This window comes from Neltuma alba, unplaced genomic scaffold (assembly GCF_004799145.2).
Source record: "Neltuma alba isolate B1F8T4 unplaced genomic scaffold, ASM479914v2 tig00013478_pilon, whole genome shotgun sequence".
NCBI lineage: Eukaryota > Viridiplantae > Streptophyta > Magnoliopsida > Fabales > Fabaceae > Neltuma > Neltuma alba.
In genome coordinates this window covers 156462-175417 of record NW_021637711.1, presented here as the reverse complement: position 1 = coordinate 175417, position 18956 = coordinate 156462, and the positions used below count along the sequence as shown (strand labels likewise).

Genomic DNA, 18956 nt, shown 5'->3' with positions numbered 1-18956 from the left:
CAAATAGATACATTAATTATAACAAATGTCATCTGATCTTCTTAAAACTTCTTATATAACATTATAGTACTATACATAAATTTGCAAATTAAATAAAATTAATTTAGGAAAAATGATAAATATAAGACACAGTAAGATGAAGTCTTATTAAAAATGAAGTATATTTTAAGATAAGAAGAAATGGATACAGTAGTATGATTTAAATATTGTGGGGTGAGTTTCTCTCTATCTCTCTCAACTGGACTATATAATTGGTAAAATAAAATAAAAAAAATTATATGTGAATTGGAGGATGTGTTTGGAAGAAAGATATATATTTAAGTTTCTAGATTAATATTATTATGGAGGATAAAGTGGAATCAATTCTATCACTCAAATTAGACAGCTTGAATATATTGGCCTATCTCAACTTTTTTCTCCAAACCCGAATAATGCAAACCACTTTGTTTATTCTTCTCCTTTTTTATTTTTCATCTCGCTTAAAAATTACAAATATTATAGTTTTAGGGGCAAAATTCAGAGAGTCCGAATTAACAATAATGCAATTTTCGCAATAGAATAATTTTTTCTTCTTATTCGCAAAACGCTATGTTTATTCCATTTCTCGATAATGCACCCTATATATTCAAGCACCAACGCCAATAAATAGATATACGTAATTTTGCAGGCAAATGTGTTTAATTACATGTACTCCCTCTTGTCAAAAAAAAAAAAATTACACGTACTCCTCCGGTCCTTAATATAAGACCCATTTAACTAATTTTATTAGATTAAAGAAGTTAGGTAAATTAGTTAATTATAAAAAATGTGACACGTTTTTCTTAAAACACTATAATCATCTTTCTTAATACTCCCCTCCCTCTTCTACTTGATTATGGTTGAGGGAGTATCTATAGAGGTAATTTAGAGAAAACTGATAAATATAAGAAATGGGTCTTATATTTAGAACCAAAACCAACTCAACAATTGGGTCATATATTAAGGATCGGAAGAGTATATCACTAGTGGAATTTATACATAGAGTTTGAAATTTATCTTAAAAAAAGACCTTAATAATTTGTTGGGACAATAATTCAATTGCGGCCCTCTTTGTCATGTACACACATACATATTAAATAAATTTGCAAAATATTTCTAACAAACATTAATGAAGCTTGAGAAAATCTCAAGCTCGTTGACAAAATATCATTAAATATCACAACCTCTTATTCTTAATGTAAGAGCTTATTTAACTTCTATTTTAATCTTAAATAGTCCTTACAATAATAATAGTTTTAGCCAATACACTTGATTGGTAAAGATATTTTAGGAAAGACTAACACATCTAATTATTACAAATGAATAACTTAATAAACTTCCTTAATCTACTCAAATTAGTCAACTAACTTTTATATCAAGCACTAATATTAGTATTTTACAGTCATGAAGAGGATACATAGCTTCCTATATTAGACGGTTGATATTAACGTGAAATATAATAATGTAGTTTAGTGTAATACTCCTCCGATCCTTAATATAATACATATTTAACTAATTTGATTAGATTAATAAAGTTAGGTAAGTTAGTTAATTATAAAAAAATATAACATGTTTTTCTTAAAACACCATAATCATATTTCTTAATATCCTCCTTCCTTCTTCTACTTGATTGTGATTGAAGAAGTATTTATAGGGATAATTTAGAAAAAAAATGATAAATATGAGAAATAGGTCTTATATTTAGAACCAAAATTAACTTAACAATTAGATTCTATATTAAAAACTAGAGGAGTATAATACTAAGCAAACTGTAACTTAAACTTGACCAGTTTCCTTAACTAGAATATACATATACTTTAGTGGAATTATGCTACTCCTGTGATCATTAATATAAGACTTAAATAATTAATTTGAATAAATTAAAGATGTTAGTTAGATTAGTTAATATAACGTAGTTTTCCTAAAATATTCAAATTATTTTTCTTAATTCTCTCCCTCCCTCTCCTACTTAATTATTATTAAGAAAATATTAATAAGATTGATTTGAAAAAAATTATAAAAAAAGTCTTATATATTGGACCGATATCAACTCTTAAATAAAGTCATACATTAAGGATCGTAGGAGTATTTTTTTCTCTCCATTAAGCACTCATGATGTTATTTTCTACTTCCATTTAGCAGTAAAAATTAGAATGGGATGTTGGAAGTATTAAGAAAATAATATCATAACAGTGGCTGAACTAAAAAGTTACTAGGTTTGATTTATTTTTATAAGTTGGAATTATGAGGTAACTGAAATTTCTCTCCGGTCCGATATATAGACTAGAATATTTGATTAAATTTTAAATTCTAATAAATTGTATTATCTAAGGTAGCTCAGGATTATGATTTTTTTTTTAAATTCATTCAAATGAGATTTGAATTAGAGACTCAGAAATTAGGAGGAACATATGAAAATTTAAATTTATTTATTTATTTCTCTATTTAAGCTCCCATTAACATGCTATTTAATTATAATGTTTCTCATTTAATTCAATATATTCAAATCTTAATTAAGATATTATTTAAATTCAAAATTAATTATTAATTTTTTTATTTGAGCCTCCAATTAAAATCACATTTAATAATGATGCTCCTCATTTAATTCAATATATCAAAATGGTATTCAAATCTTATTAATTGAATATATTTGGATGTCATAATGTTCATTTTTAAACAAACTAAGTATTACATGTTATCAAGAATACAATTGATTGATTATTAATTTTTTCATTTGAGCCTCCAATTAAAATCTCATTCAATAACAATACTCCTCATTTAATTTAATATACCCAAATTTTAATCAAAATAGTATCCAAATCTTGTTAATTGAATATATTCGGATGTGATAATGTTATATCTGACCTATTTTTAAGACAAATTAGGTGTTATAAATTTTTAAGAATATAGTTAATTGATTGATGATTTATGAAAAGACGAAAGGGTAAGGGCCACAGCGGCATGACGGTTGGTGAAGGCGATGGGATATAACACTCACAATTCTCCAAAACGAATATATATATTGGATGGATGTGAAATTTATCCACTTAGTATATTTTTTTATGCATCATCGAATATTTATCCATCTTTTCAATCGATCGTGACCATTCTCACTTTATATATATATATATATATATGCATATATTATTCTATCACGTAAAAATTTCATCTAATTAATTTGTCCAACTTTAATCATGTCACTACTAATTAATTAATGTCTCTCTACTAATCTACATGATAAATTTGTTTCCAACTATAGCTTTTTTTTTTTATTTATAACGGTGTATTAGTAATTTAGTATGCTCGAAAAAGTTTAAATTAATTCCATTCAACTCGTATAAGTCAATCACTATATATATATATATATATATATATCACCACCTTTCTCTATCTTCTCATCTTTTTATTAACACTAATAACATTTCTCTCCATACTAATATAAATATATATATTTTGGCCAACTCTACATCGGCTCCTAATTATAAGAAGTTATTTATAATCTATAAATAATGTCTTATAATTATGACCGGAAGTAATATAATGTAAGAGCAAAAGGTGATTAATAACAATTATCATCTATTCTTAACTTTTACAGATTATAAAGAAAAAAAGGGAACATTTCGATCTCCCCTTTTGTTTATCGTAAAAAGTGCACAAAGGATTTAACATTAAGAAACTGTTTGAGAGTTTTGAAATCAAAACCAACGATGCAGCTGGCTATATACATCAAGTTTTTATATATATATATATATCTATATCTATATATCCTACCCAGAATTTAAATATGCGATGAAGATATTAGAATTCAATATGATACACCATAAAAGTGCTCTATAGATATTTATATATTAGATACTGATGATGATGATTATATTAGTACAATTAAGCCGCAAAAAGGACAAAAAACAGACGGATCAAAGGTTAAGAAGAAGACAACGCAGGTTTGTTCGAGGTTCCTGAGGTAATAATTAAGGCAGTGTTTGGGGAGTAGTAATGATGATAGTGAAGATTAGAGCCAGAGAGCTCCGGCATCCCTGAGCATTCTCTTGAGGGAGCCATTGAGGTGAAGGGTCATAACAGTGTTGGCGCAGCCGACGAAGCGGCCGCCGATGAACACGGCGGGGACGGCCGGGTTGCAGCCAAGCCTGATGAGGGCCCACTCCATCTCCTTGCCCCGAGAGTCCTCGTCCAGCTCATAAACCGCCGGCCCAACTCCTTGCTCATAGAACAACCTCTTGATGGCGTGGCACATCCCACACGAGCTCTTGCTGAATATCACCACCGCCTTCTGCGACGCCAACTTCGCCACTCGGTCCATTGAACTCAGTGAGTTGTGTGTCTGAAGGATATAGCTATATATGATGTGTGTCTTTGGGTGTGTGATGTCATGGGGAGAATGAAGAGGAGGGATTGTGTATTTATATTTGGGGGATGATTGGAAAGAGGGAGGATATGAGAATTTTGGATTTAATAATAAATTAAATAAAGGAGAAAATTATAAATATTTATATGGGGATGGAAAAAGAAGGGTCGTTTTAGGGTTTGATGCCCTCAAGAATGAATATGTGTGCGTGTGTGATGGGCTTGAGGTTTGTGTTTTGCATTACGAATCTATTTTGTGCCACACATTGCCTAATTAATTAAGAATTTAATTATGGGGCAAATTGTACAAGGAGTTGTTGTTTGTTTGTATGTGGCTAAGTCAAAATCAAACCACATTTTAAAGTTAATTTTACAATATACAAAATAAGTATTTGAGAAGAATTTGATCTCGTTTTTTTAAAAAAAAATGCTTTTTAAAAGTGTTTTTACTTCGTTCAAACACCCTTGAATTTTTACAAATTATATAAAAAAATCCCATATCAGCTTTATGTCATATATAAATAACTTTCTTAACTTTTGAAAGCTCACATTAAACCCCTCCGAATTTTTATAATTATACAAATAATTAATTCCTGTACTATTAATTTTGTTTACTAGTTACCTGAAAATGGGTTAAAATACTAGTTTAAAGGATATAGATATATATGATGTATGTCTTTGTGTGTGTGATGTCATGGGGAGAATGAAGAGGAGGGATTGTGCATTTATATTTGGGAATGATTGGAAAAAGGGAGGATATGAGAATTTTGGATTTAATAATAAATTAAATAAAGGGGAAATTTATATATATGTGTGTGTATATATATATGGGGATGGAAAAAGAAGGGTTCTTTTAGGGTTTGATGCTCTAAAAAATGAATATGTGTGTCTGTGTGAGATGGGCTTGAGGTGTGTGTTTTGCATTACGAATCTATTGTGTGCCACACATTGCCTAATTAATTAAGAATTTAATTAAAGGGTAAATCATACAAAGAGTTGTTGTTTGTTTGTATATAACTAAAAGAGTATTTGGGTAGAAACCAAATCATAATTTTAAAAATAATTTTACAATATATAAAATAAGTATATGATAAAAATTTTGTTTTGAAAGCGGTTTTTAAAAGTGTTTTTTGCCCCATCCAAACACCCCTCCAATTTTTACAAATTATACAAAAAATCCCATATCAACTTTATGTTACACATAAATAACTTTCTTAACTTTTGAAAGTTCACATTAAACCTCCTCGAATTTTTATCATTGTACAAATAATTAACTCTCGCACTATTAATTTTGTTTATTAGTTACCTGAAAATGGGTTAAAATACTGGTTTAAAGGATTTATCTGTATATAACTCAAAATTTGAGGATATTATATACAAATAAAAATAAAGTTTAAGCGGTATAAAATTAATAGTTTGTCAGTTGTTTTGTAATCTAACGACATGTAAATTTTCTTATAAGTAAGAAATTGAGAATTTGATTCCACCAATGACTTCAAGCACACCAGTGCTTGCCCTTCTAAATTTTAAAAAAACTAATACTCCTCCGATTCTAAATATAAGACTCTTATACTAATGTGTATAAGGATCTTATATTTAGGACCGGAGGAGTAGTTTGGGTTATCTGCATAAACTTGAAAGTTTAGGAGTTTATTATGGTTATATAAATTCGTGAAAGTTTTATAATGTAATTGAACCTTTGTATATATGATGGCGAGTGTCAATCACAATTCAAGTTTATTTAATGGGAATTTCTTTGTTTTTCCCCCCAAATGGATGTAAAAGCATTTTTAGCACTTGTTATCTGACTGATGGTTAAGTGATAAAGCATCGTTATAAACAAACCTATGGATATTTATTAATCATATCTTAGTAGAGCTTTTTCACAATTATATTGATTTTGACTAAAATTAGATTTTGTGAAATAACATATATATGCTTTGTTAGTAATTAATTAAAAGAAATTAAAAGAAAGGGAATGAGATGCAGTTTATGTGGACGAAAATGACCCTGAAATGACAGTTATGTACATGCGTGAGCATGATGAGTACATCATATCATAAGAGTGTGCGTAGGGAATGTCAACTTCGGATAAGGGCACGTACTGCCGAATAATCAACTTCTTCAATAGCCTTCCAAACACTCCAACTTGATCTTTCCCTTTTCATGATTTATATTTATCATATTTCTAACTTATTTCATTTAATTATATGAACTTCAAATGAAAAGTTTCAATCCAACATAGCTCATCATTTGTTCTACTGACATAAATTTAGAACACACTATTACGTTTTCATGCATATTACTCTCCGCAATCCAATGTAAAAAGTCCTCATTTACCGACATAAAAAGTCCTGCTTCTAATAGTGTTAGTTTGTATTTTAATATATATATATATTACTTCTGATCTTTAATATAAGAGCTAGTTTAACTTTTAATTTGATTTTAAATATAAGACTTTAATCTACTTTGTTTCTCATATTCATCCTTTTTTTTAAGATAATCCTTATAGTAGTTGTATATGTTAAAGACTCAATCAAATGGTAGTTCTAACTAATATATATGGGTAGTAAGGATATATATTTTAGGAAAGACAACACCTATTTATTACAAATAACTAACTTAACTAATTTTCTTAATTTACGCAAATTAATTAATTAACTCTCATATTAAGAACCAGAGGTAGTATATAAATGTTTTTTTTTTCAGTTTATGAGATTTTTTATTTTTTGCCAACTGATTTTCAAATAAAAATATAAATCTCACATGATTTAAATACGATGTAGATAATGTAAATGAGAATAAATACCAGTTTGATTGTTGCGTTGACAGTTGGATACATGCATGGAGGAATTAAGAGGGAAAAAGGGATATATAGTTGGTGGGACCAACCAACTTGAGATGTTGATCCACGGTAGATGCAACTAAACTTTGAGATAAAATTAAAGTTTCATGATTTAATATATCACAAGAGAAAAAGTGAAAGCCTGGTTAATTAATTAGTAGTATCTGATGATGCATATGTGTGTGTGTGTGTAATGAGATAATAATAATGAATGCTCCATTTGCATGGTACAGTGAAATTGGAAACTACGAACAAGTCTCATTTTTGCTTGTTTGGTAGATTGCAACTTAATTGCAAGTGGCTTCTTTTTAGGGAAGCCACTCACTAAAAGCTAGGCATAAAATTAACACTTGGTTATTCTTTAATTCTCTCTCTCACACACACAAATAGCAGCTACACGAAATTAATCCATACAAAAACAAAAGGTAAATGCTTTGCTAGCCAAACTAATAAGTCAGTGCACCAATCTCCTGATCAATCTGGTCAGAAGATTTGGATGGCTTGATTTATATTTTATCCTTTAATTTAATTTGATGAGCTTGAAATCATATGATTTTGAGTTTTTAAAAAAGAAAAAATGTAGTAGCCAATAAGATTTATATTTCAGTAACTTTGTTATGTTGAATTATGTGGGATTTATACATGAATATTCTATTTACTTGTGAATTAATACCATTTTTACTTAAATATGACTCTTTTCATCAAGGTTAAACATGCATTATTTTGTATATTTCTACTTTGCATCGACCAATTCATCATCGACCACTACTATTGGTTGTAATTGAATTGTAATGGACTTATCATGATGATGACCAAATCTGTCACACAGCCAAGATTTGAAAAAGAAAAACCAATTAAGACTTGACAAATGATAACGTTGGAGATGTGAAGAGATGAGAAGGTGTGTGTGAGAGAGAGAGATAGCGGGCTTGTTTGTGATAGCGTTCAAAAACACTTATAAGTATATTTTATGTTAATCAAGATAAATTTTTTTTTACATGCTTACCTCGTATTCTATAAATCATTATTAAAAAGCTACTTATAAGTTAATCCGAACGGCCCAGTAAAGATGCGTGTGATATTTACATGCATATGTGTGAGTGAGTGAGAGAGGCCAGCGACGTATGTAGAGAATTTTGACCTTTATTTATGTATTATTGTAACATAATGCAGAATAAGCATTATATCATTCACTCTACATATACTCCTATTGTTATTATTTTTCAACTTAATTTTCCAACCATATCATTATATATATTATACCCTTATGGCAAGCAAAGAATACTTGACCTCATTTATTTCATCAATAGTATTATTGTTTTGTTAATAAAAAATGACTTGTGTTTTGGGCAAAAAAAAGTTATAAAGTAGTTTGCAGTATCTACTTAATTAAACAGAAGTCGGCCTTTGGATTAATTTTCTACACTAGCTAGTCGTCTCATCTATTTATAATAATATGCTTCGAATATTTTTTATATACAAAAAATATATAGTATATATTTTGCGAAAGTTTTTTATGTGAGACTCACACACACACACACACATCGATGCATGTTACTGAATTTGATTATAATTTTGACCCAAAATCTTAACATGTTGAACTCATGAGTCTTTTTTTTTTTTTAGTGAGATGATAATATACATCTTATCTTGTTGAATTCAATTTGATATGAAATTTCTTTTCCAAAAGAGCAAGGAAGGAAATAATGGATTGACCATATGGTAGCAGAGAAATATATATGTAGGAGAAGTTTTTCATCTTCTGCGTTATAGCACACATACCTTTGGTTCTTAACATAAAAATAATACTCCTTCAGTCCTTAATATAGAACCTAATTGTTCATTTGGTTTTGGTCCTAAATAAAAGATTCATTTTTCATATTTATCAATTTTCTCTAAATTACTTCTATGTATACTCCCTCAACCATAATCAAGTAGAAGAGGAAGAGCAGGTATTAAGAAAGATGATTATGGTATTTTAAGAAAAACGTGTCACATTTCTTATAATTAACTAACTTACCTAACTTCCTTAACATAATCAAATTAGTTAAATGGGTCTTATATTAAGGACCGGAAGAGTATAATTAATTTGAAGATATTAAGGAAATTAGTTAAATTTGTTATTTGTTATAAACGTGTGTTGACCTTCCTAAATTATACTACCTCCGGTCCTTAATATAAAACCTTATTTGACTTTTATTTTGGTCTTAAATATAAGACTCCAATCCACAATTTGTCTCTCATATTTATACTTTTTTTTTTCAAAAAAGTCTTTCTAACAATAATAGTTCTAGCAGTGTACTTGATTAGTAAGAATATTTTATGAAAGACAACACTTATTCATTATAATAACTAAGTTAACTTATTTTTTTAATCTCCTCAAATTAATCAACTAGCTCTTATAATTAAGACCGGAGGTAGTGTATTCTCTTTAATTATGTGGATTGGATGGCTGAAATTATTGCTTAGTAAAAACTTTTTACAATCAATAAGGATATTGTAGGAAAAAATAAGAGACAAAATAAATTGAAATATTATATTTATGACTAATTCCAACTCCCAACTCCCAACTAATTCTTATATTAAATATCAGAGTATAAGTTAGTACTGTGAGTACTTTCCAGTGGGTTTGATCCCGTTATAATCTGATCAAACTGCCAGTATTTTCCCTTCTAATTCGGAAACAAAGGCATAAAAAAGCCAAAGGACCTATCCTTACAACCACTTATAACCTGTAGATGCTACTGCCTAATGCTATGCACAAGCCATTGGGTTATTCTTTTGGATATATCGTTTGGTTTGCAAATACAAGCATACATAATTTATATATTATCCCACGTATTATTTCTTCATAATTATTTTTGGCTTATTATTCTTTTGAATCCCTTTGTTTTGAGAGGAAAAAATATAAATATTTTTCGGAGAAAACTGTTCAATATTAATTATAAATTATCGAATGCTAAAAATCAAACCCATAAAAATTTGATCTATATTAGTATAGATACAAACTTAAAAACTTCGCATACAAAATAAATCATACTAATTACAGTTTGCAACTTAGCCATTCAAAAAGATTAGAATCAAATGCAATCAAGTAAAAATACAAGATATATAAATCTAGAGATTGTTTTTTTGGGCAATGAGCAGTTAATTTGAGATTTTGATGGATCATCCAAGAATGTCCAAATCGAAAATGAAATTAAGATTTGGAGCACAAACCTTTATAGAATTAAGTAACTATACATATACTATACATGACTGATAAGTGCATGTGTTAAATGCGTGTGGATTAATAACAAGGTCGGTTATTGAGATTATGTTGTTTCAAAGGACAAGATATATAGATGCCATATGCTCCAGAACGAGGATAACAATAAATATAAATAATGCGTTTGGGAATCATTTAACCAATCTCCCTTTAGATAATCTTTGGAGGAATATATTTATTCATTCATTCTTTCATTCACACTGCATATAATAAAAGAATTAAAGAATCAAGCTTTTAATAATTATCATCACAATTTCAAGTCAATACATTTTAATGTATAAATTAAAGATAAAAGTAATATGCAAGTCTCTGTAATTTTACTTGATTTTTTAATTAAGTTCTTGTGTCTGTTTTTTTAATTAAGTCCTTACGGTTTTTTTAATTATATATGGCTATCTGTTTGTGTTCTTATAATTTGTTAATTTGTGAGAAAATGAGGCTAGTGACTAGTGATGCATATGGCTGTCACCCAGCAAATTTACTCCGGGATTAACTTTGCCATATAAATTCAAATAAAATCAAAATTAACCATATGCAGATTATGTTGATAATAAATCAATTTATTCCATAATTTTTTATAGAAAATCTTTTTTTATTTTGTAATAACTTATATATGTTACTTATTCAGCATCAACATTATATCCTTAATTAACAAATGATTAGGAACTAATGCCTGTAATTGAGGAAACTGTAAGGACTCAATAAACAGAAGGGGGAAAAAAAAGGAACTTGATTAAAAATCTGGTTAAAAAAACTATAAAAACTGACAAATTGATTAATATTTTTTTTTCTGAAATAAATATTCTGTGAAGAGAGAAAAAACTTTAGGAGAATTTTCCTTTACAGGCGGTGGGTGCTTTCTTTTGGGGTTCTCTGCATATTGATTGAGAGGCTAAGCCATATATATTCTATCTGTCCCTCGTATCTTCAAAAGCCAATACCCAAACAAAACATCATGTCATGATGCTACTGCATATCATAAATAAATAAATTCAACTTGAGGGCCCTTTTGGCCTTTTCCCCTTTTCTCTGTTTAAAATATATTTTTCTTTTAAAAAAAGAACAATTTTCTGCGCTTTAAAATAAGTAAATTGTACAGTTGTGAGTACTTCATCAACTTCACCAACCAGTGAAACCCTAATGTGTACTGTGTGCGATGCCAAGAACCGTCATCGCATTCTCTTCGCATTTTCCAGCTTATAAAGTTCACATTCCTTCGCCCCACCATCTTTCTTTTGTGTGTGTTGTGTGGGTGTGTGTGTGGATGATGTCCTTCTACACACACATCATTATATATAAATATATGCCACCACACACACACATCATTTTCTTTTTTTCACATGCACCTAATATCCTAACCAACCTTTCAAGGAATTATAAACCAGACTAATTTAGATCAGGTCATGGTAAGGCCTACATAGGCGGCGACCCTACCACCTATACTGTTACATTCCTAAAGACTCGAACCTGTGACTTTTTGTTAACTTGGAATAACTTCTACCAATTGATCCAAGTGCTTGGTGGTCACACACATTATTAATTATAACGTTTGCATTGGTTTTAATTGGATTGTGAGGGTGGCTGTTGTTTTTAAAATGTGTTTGATATCAAGCCAGTAAGAAAACAAAAAGAAAGCTTACAAGTTCACTCAAAAAGAACAGAAAGAGAGAGAGCTTATATATATATATGTGTGTGTATATATATATATTCTGAGAGAACCTGTGAGAACCATCTTATGAGGGACACACGTATATATATTCTGCGAGAAATCTATGAGAAATGCAACAAAATAGCACTCCTCTTGTGTTAAGTATAAGACTTATTTTTAATATAAATTCTATTACAAAATGAGTCTTATATTTAGGATTAAAAGAGTATTTCTTATTCAGTAAAGCTTTTAACAGATAGAATTTCTCACAGGTTTTACCATCAAAAAAACTTGAAAAATCGTTGAATTTTCAAAAAAAAGAATAAAAGAAGGTCATGAAAACTATTCTTATAATAATTCTGATTACCCTTATAATGATGTTGAAAAGTTAAAATATGTCAAAATCACCGATTTATCATTTTTAAATTCAATAATTATTTTTCTATCATTTTCTCAAAAAATTTCTTACAGATATTACATGCATAAAAAAAAAATCTCTTGGATGATATTCTGAGAGAATTTAATTTCTCATGGAGACTTGACCCGTGAGAAGTTTCATGTCAGATTACGTACTAAGAGAGAATGGGCAAAACTGCAATTTGAGTCATATAATTTAATACAAAATTTCAATTTTATCCCTTCCTTTTCAAGCCTTTTTACTTTGTGTGAGAAAATACCGCGAGCTTTCTCAACGAATTGAAGGTCTCTTCTCCCACATATATTAGGGCTATGGGGGAAAACACTGTTTTTACTGCAGTGAATTTTATCATACTCCTGCAATATGAGAGCCACCCTACTAATTTAAATAAATTATATCAGCTAAATAAATTATTTAATTCTAATAAATGTGATATAATTCCCCCAAAATACTCCTACATAACATTATTAGATTATATATTAGTTAATAAGTTAAATAAATTAGTTTAAAAAAATATAAGAAATAAAATGCATTAAAGTTTTACATCTATGACTAAAACTAAACTTCCTAACAAACTTTAACACTGAGGATCTGAGAAGTTTACAAGGCCATGCTTTTACCCCTATGTATATATTTTCCCTTGATTTTACTGAGTTATAAATATGTCAATTTTCTCAGCTCGACATACTTAACTCATGATTTACGTCAACCCATCAACTTAATGAATTTGATATATGCGTCGTACATATGCATTTGCATGAAAATGCCAAATGCTGATATATATATATGTGTGTGTGTGTGCGCGCGTGTATGTATGTATGTATGTATATCTGTGTGTGACTTGATACATATGGATATGGTTGTGGAATCATACGTGAGGATGCAACATAAGTGGCCCTTAGCTTCAGCATAGAGCCGTTTGATTGTGGGACACTAATACCTTAAAACGTACTGTTTGAAGGAACCCTACAACAATAGAAATAGCACACACACACACACACACAATTACTTTTGCAACTTCTTCTTCTCTTCTTCCTCTGATCTTCTCGTTTCAGCAGGTCAAGTTGCTATCATCAAACGTGGCGCCATGTGAAAGTAAACAACCTTACAGCACCACGCACACAAGAGAATATAAAAGTGCTCATAGTATTGCAAAACCCAAGATTCCCTAATGACAGCAGCCACTCAACTATACACAGGTCGGAAAGAAATTTTAATTAAAGGCAACTAGCTTTTTTGATTTTGTTCACTGCATTTTTTTTTCCAGACTGTTCCTGATGATGATATGTAAATCTTATTTGGTTCTTTACCATATCCCATTAATTGGATCTTTCTCATCAATTTGATCACCAACAAGATCATCGCCTTCTTTTTCGTGTGATTTGTGCATATCATCAACAGGTCTACAAATAACTCTAAAATTCCATTGGCCAATAAAGAAAATAACTACTGGTATTTGCTACTGTACTCAACAGTACAGCCAATCGTATTTTTAGCAAGTCAATGACAGGTTAATAGTATTTTCAACATCGTAATGACAAGTCTTATCTCACTATAAATGAGGCTATACGAGTGGCTTGATAATACTAAATAAATAAAAAATGTATTTCAGCAGATAATAAATGTACTGTTCAGTTAACATACGTACCAAAAAGCTTTTAATCACATTTCTCTTTCTGGAATTGGATGCGAATCTTTGATAGAGGTCCCAATTGGATAAATCCAACTTTTCTTCCACCGTAGCAGATGCTTCTGTTAAAGGTAGAAGCCAGAAACTCCCAACATAGAATTTCTTTTCTTTTTTATTTCTTCTTCTTCTTCTTTTTTTTTAAAGAAAAAATGGTACGCATATAATCACCACATATTCATATATAACCTCTCAAAAAATTACCATAATGAAATAAATTTAGCTAAATGGGTTCATTATCAACCAACTCATTCCTATCCAAAATTTTCTCGTCAAACAGGGCTTTCAATCATCTCCAAGCTTGGAAACAAGTTATTAACACTGTAAAATCACTTGAGTGTTAAATACAAGTTGATGAGAAATATGACACATTTAAGTAAGTCTCATTTAGGTCTCATCTCTTTTGTCTGATGAAGTATTTTATATGATCCAAAAGTCATGACCTTGGCTAAAGCAGAAAATGAAAAATCAAATGCAGTAGCAAAAGTATTTGCTAACAAGAGACTTGGCTCAGTTCACAAAGTAGAAGTTCTATTTTGTTCATGATGGAGCCAACTCTTACTAGAACTTCGTCTTGAGGCCTCTGTTTTCTACGATTTTTCCCATTCTTCAAACAGCAAAAAAAAAAGTAACCACTAAGAAGGGATATGCATATAAAAATAACTCAGCCGTACCAAGGACGCCCTGGTGTTTCCGTATGCACATTAGATTCTTGTTGTGAAGGAACTTGTTGATCAATCACTTTCAAATAAATGATAAAAAGAGAAATTTAGAAACAGGCAAATATATTATCTAATCGAACATTCCTTCTTTACCCCACCACCCCATATCATTTTCTTTGCCAATTAGCTTGCTCAGCCATGCCTATCCGATCCTCTCCCAAACACCACTATATATACCTGAAGAGCTTCCCTCCTCCTCATCTCATCCCACACCAATTCCTACTTCAAGATCTGCATTGAACCCATTTGGCGATATATTCTTCTGGTTAGGCTACATTTGAAAATTTCTTAGAGCATCTTGTGTTTAGTACTGTAAGTCAGAAATGGACAGGGTGACAAAGTTGGCATCAGAGAGGCCTGTGGTGATCTTCAGCAAGAGCTCCTGCTGCATGTGTCACACCATCAAGACCCTCTTCAATGACTTTGGCGTGAACCCAATGGTTCATGAGCTTGATGAGATGGCTCGAGGGAAGGAAATTGAGCAAGCCCTTGTGAACCTTGGGTGCAGCCCATCGGTGCCAGCTGTGTTCATAAGTGGCGAGCTCGTGGGAGGAGCCAATGAAGTCATGAGCCTTCACCTTAACCGCTCCTTGATCCCAATGCTCAAAAGAGCAGGAGCTCTTTGGGTATGAGACAGTACTACTGAGTACCGCCCTTATCGTATCAGGCAATAAAAGTCCTGTTTTGGTCACAATAACTATATATGAGATTATAATGTAGGCATCGGATATAGAGTGATATATATCCATATTAGTGTATAGCTTATGTTGCTAAAGTTTTGGAATAAGCTGAAGGCTAACGTGATCGACTGAGGTGTAGTTTAGCCTTTTTTTTGGGGTATTTTAATGTAGCTTTGCGGCCTTATGTAGTTTTTAACAGTGTGCTTTTGGTATCATGTCAGTTGTGGTTTATCAGCATTTATCTTCTCTAACGTGCAGAGTTAAAAACCAGGCATAGATAAAAAGAAGTCAGGTTTCTTACATTAACGATCTAAAACACAAAAGAAACTAGATACGCAGGAAGCTGGGGGGGGGGGGAATTCTTAAGTACATTAACCAGCTAAATAACAAAAGAAAATATGCAGGAAACCGGGAAAAGAAGAATTCTTAAGTAAATTCAGTCTATTAAAAAAAATATCAAACAAAGTATACATAACGTGTGAGTATCTCAGGCAGACTTTTATATTTGTGGATGCTCTGTTTGAATTATTTTCCCTTAATAGACTGAATTTACTTGAGATTCTCTCCAACACGAAAAGTGAAATTACCACTAGCCATTTAAGATTATACCCACTACCCAAGATGAGATAAAATAATCTGTTTTAATCCTCTGTCCTTCAACTCCATATATAGCTGGGGTTTTGTTAGTTTGCAACCTTCTAAAACTATCTAAACGAAGTGGCTTATTATTATAATCTAGAAATAGCAACAAATATCACTATAGGACACAAAGCATATCTTGTTCTTCCACTTGGTTTAAGCAGGACAAAGGCATCAAATGCAATAAGCATGCAGGTAGGCGTGCAAGTGACACATGCAACCATTTTAATTCCTCAGTCACATCAACAAATAGACAGGAAAATGAAAGACAAAAAATAATAAAAAAAAAACTGAAGGAGAACTCAAAAATAGACAAAAGTTGGGTGGCGCACAGAGGAAAGTGTAGTTTAGGAATGAGCATGATAAGACGACAAGTATATTTTTTTCACTTGTAAGTTCTACAACACTCTGTTTTTCCTGAACTGTCCTTGTTCTGATGAATTCAATTTCCAATGAGTTACCCCCACATATCTTCAGTCAAAGAAGAAAAGAAGGTGATTGAACCCAATTGTTCTATGTTATTTCATATCATTTTAAGGGTTTTTATCATAGGTTTTGGCTCCTTTTAATGATAATTGTGCTTAATTTTGATTAAGAGTCCTTATTTTGAGTTAGTGTCCTTTTGAGGGTAAAATTGTCATAATTGGTTATTAATTGTATTCAATTGATTTCTAGGATAATTGATGCTTCAAATTGTTACTTTTTATTGTAGGACACTTGAGAATTAGAGCCAAGATTAAAGACCAAAGCATTACACAACACGAGAGTTTCCAAGAAAATGCTGTGCTGTGGCAAAAAGTCTGAAAATGTGCATCAGTGGCTATTCTCGAATAGTTCGCCGGGGCAAACTTTTGAGTTCGGCCCGGCAAACTCTCAAAATCTCACTACATTTCGTCTCTGGAATAATTCGCCGCGGCAAACTCTCTCGTATCAATAACGTCAGATTCGGATCCAGAACGCAAAAATGGACCTTCTACTCATATGATCCGACCCAGATGGACCCCAAAAGCCCTTAAAAACCCTATTTTCGACCTATCACTCCATTCTATCATCTCCAACACCTCTATTCTCTCATCTTCTTGCCTCTCCACTTCCATCTTCTTCCCCTTCCATTTCCTACACTCTTTCTTCATCCCACTTCATTTCCTTCATCTCCTAACTGTTATGGCTGAAGATTTAACTCTGGTTGGAGCTGATTCCAAGGCTATGATAAGCTAGGCTTTTCCAACTCTTGAAAATGGTGGAGTAGCATGAGTTTCCAAGCTTTAAATGGGAGTTTTAATTTTAATCTTTAGTTTCTAGCTATGTGTTTATGATTTCCTAGGTCTAGGAGTTGTAAAGTCTTAGTTAGACACTTTGGTTAATTCTGTAATCATTGGTTAATGATTAACATTTGTAATTTGGATTGATTGATGTTGAATTTTGTGCTTAAATATATGTAGTTGCATATATGCTTCTTGTAACTCTCATGATTCTCTCCTATCTTGCATGGTTATGTTTTGATACTGAGTTGATTGTGTATTACATTGAGCCAATTGCATGATCATTCCAAAATTACACATTAGAGAAGCTTAACAAAGTTTTCATTAATGAGTTCATTAATGTAAGCTTTAGACTCAATGAGTTATTGAGGTTGTTATTAAGAAAACCTAATGGATTTGTGAAACTCCCAATATCTTAAGTGAACTATGATTGCCATCAAAACCATTTTCAAGAGATTTCCTATCATTCATTTCCATTCCATCATTATTATCTTAAAACACCAAAAATATAGTATCTTAGGTTTGTTTTCATTCCATTTAGTTTAGGCACCATTCATTTAAATCTTAAAAACTCAAAACCTCATTTCATTGCATTGCATGGCATTTAGGCACCGTTTGGGTGACACCCCAAACCATGGTTTGGGGACCCAAACCATGGTTTGGGTGATAAGTCACCCAAACAACCCTCTAATTTGTCTAAACCATGGTTTTGGCCAAAACCATGGTTTTGGCTTCAAAACCATGGTTTTGAAAAAAGTAAAATTTTTTTGCTTTTGGAGAAAAAAGGGAGAGTGTGAGAGCCTATAGGATATGTATCTTGTTATTTTTTTTATAAACATATTTAATCTTATATTTTATAATATATATACATATTAATTATTTATTAATTATATTATCTTATGTATTATTAATTATGTTAATAAAAAATATATTATTAACAATTTTATTCCTTCAATTAAAATATATCATAAAATCTATTTTTTCTGTAATTATCATATTAACTTATGTCTTTTTTTTAGTAATTTGTATATATAAAAAGTGATTCTGATAATAACTATCCAAACACTCTCACTTCTCAAAATCACTTTTTCATAACATTTATTCTTTCCAAAATCTATTTTTTCTAGAATCTATTCTCCAGAATCACTTTTCCAAACCACGGTTTGGTTTCATCCAAACACACCCTAAGTCTAGCTTAGGTAATTAATAAATGCTCCCAAAAGTGAAACGACATGAATTTGCACTATACTGCATAGCTTGGATTTATTTTTGATTGAGATCCCCAAGGCGAACGACAAAAGGCTCTCGTCAGAAGGCAACAAATATATACAGACACAAACAGATACACAGGCAAAGAGAAGCAAGGCAAGAGTAGTATCTCCACATTAAATTATGTGGCTCAGTTTG

General features: G+C 30.8%; 2 protein-coding genes across 2 annotated transcripts; one reads left to right on the top strand and one right to left on the bottom strand.

Moving 5' to 3' along the window:
* Positions 1 to 3851: 3851 nt before the first annotated feature.
* Positions 3852 to 11812, bottom strand: LOC114737683 (monothiol glutaredoxin-S10-like). Its single transcript, XM_028925639.1, has 2 exons — positions 11807 to 11812; positions 3852 to 4340 (listed from the first exon to the last, which is right to left on the bottom strand). Exon 2 carries the CDS (start codon positions 4334 to 4336, stop codon positions 4028 to 4030), a length of 309 nt encoding a protein of 102 aa, XP_028781472.1. The 5' UTR covers positions 4337 to 4340; positions 11807 to 11812; the 3' UTR covers positions 3852 to 4027.
* A 3374-nt stretch (positions 11813 to 15186) lies between these two features.
* LOC114737660 (monothiol glutaredoxin-S2-like) lies at positions 15187 to 15899 on the top strand. The gene has a single exon (XM_028925609.1). The coding sequence runs from the start codon at positions 15292 to 15294 to the stop codon at positions 15598 to 15600; it is 309 nt and encodes a 102-aa protein (XP_028781442.1). The 5' UTR covers positions 15187 to 15291; the 3' UTR covers positions 15601 to 15899.
* The last annotated feature ends 3057 nt before the right edge of the window (positions 15900 to 18956 follow it).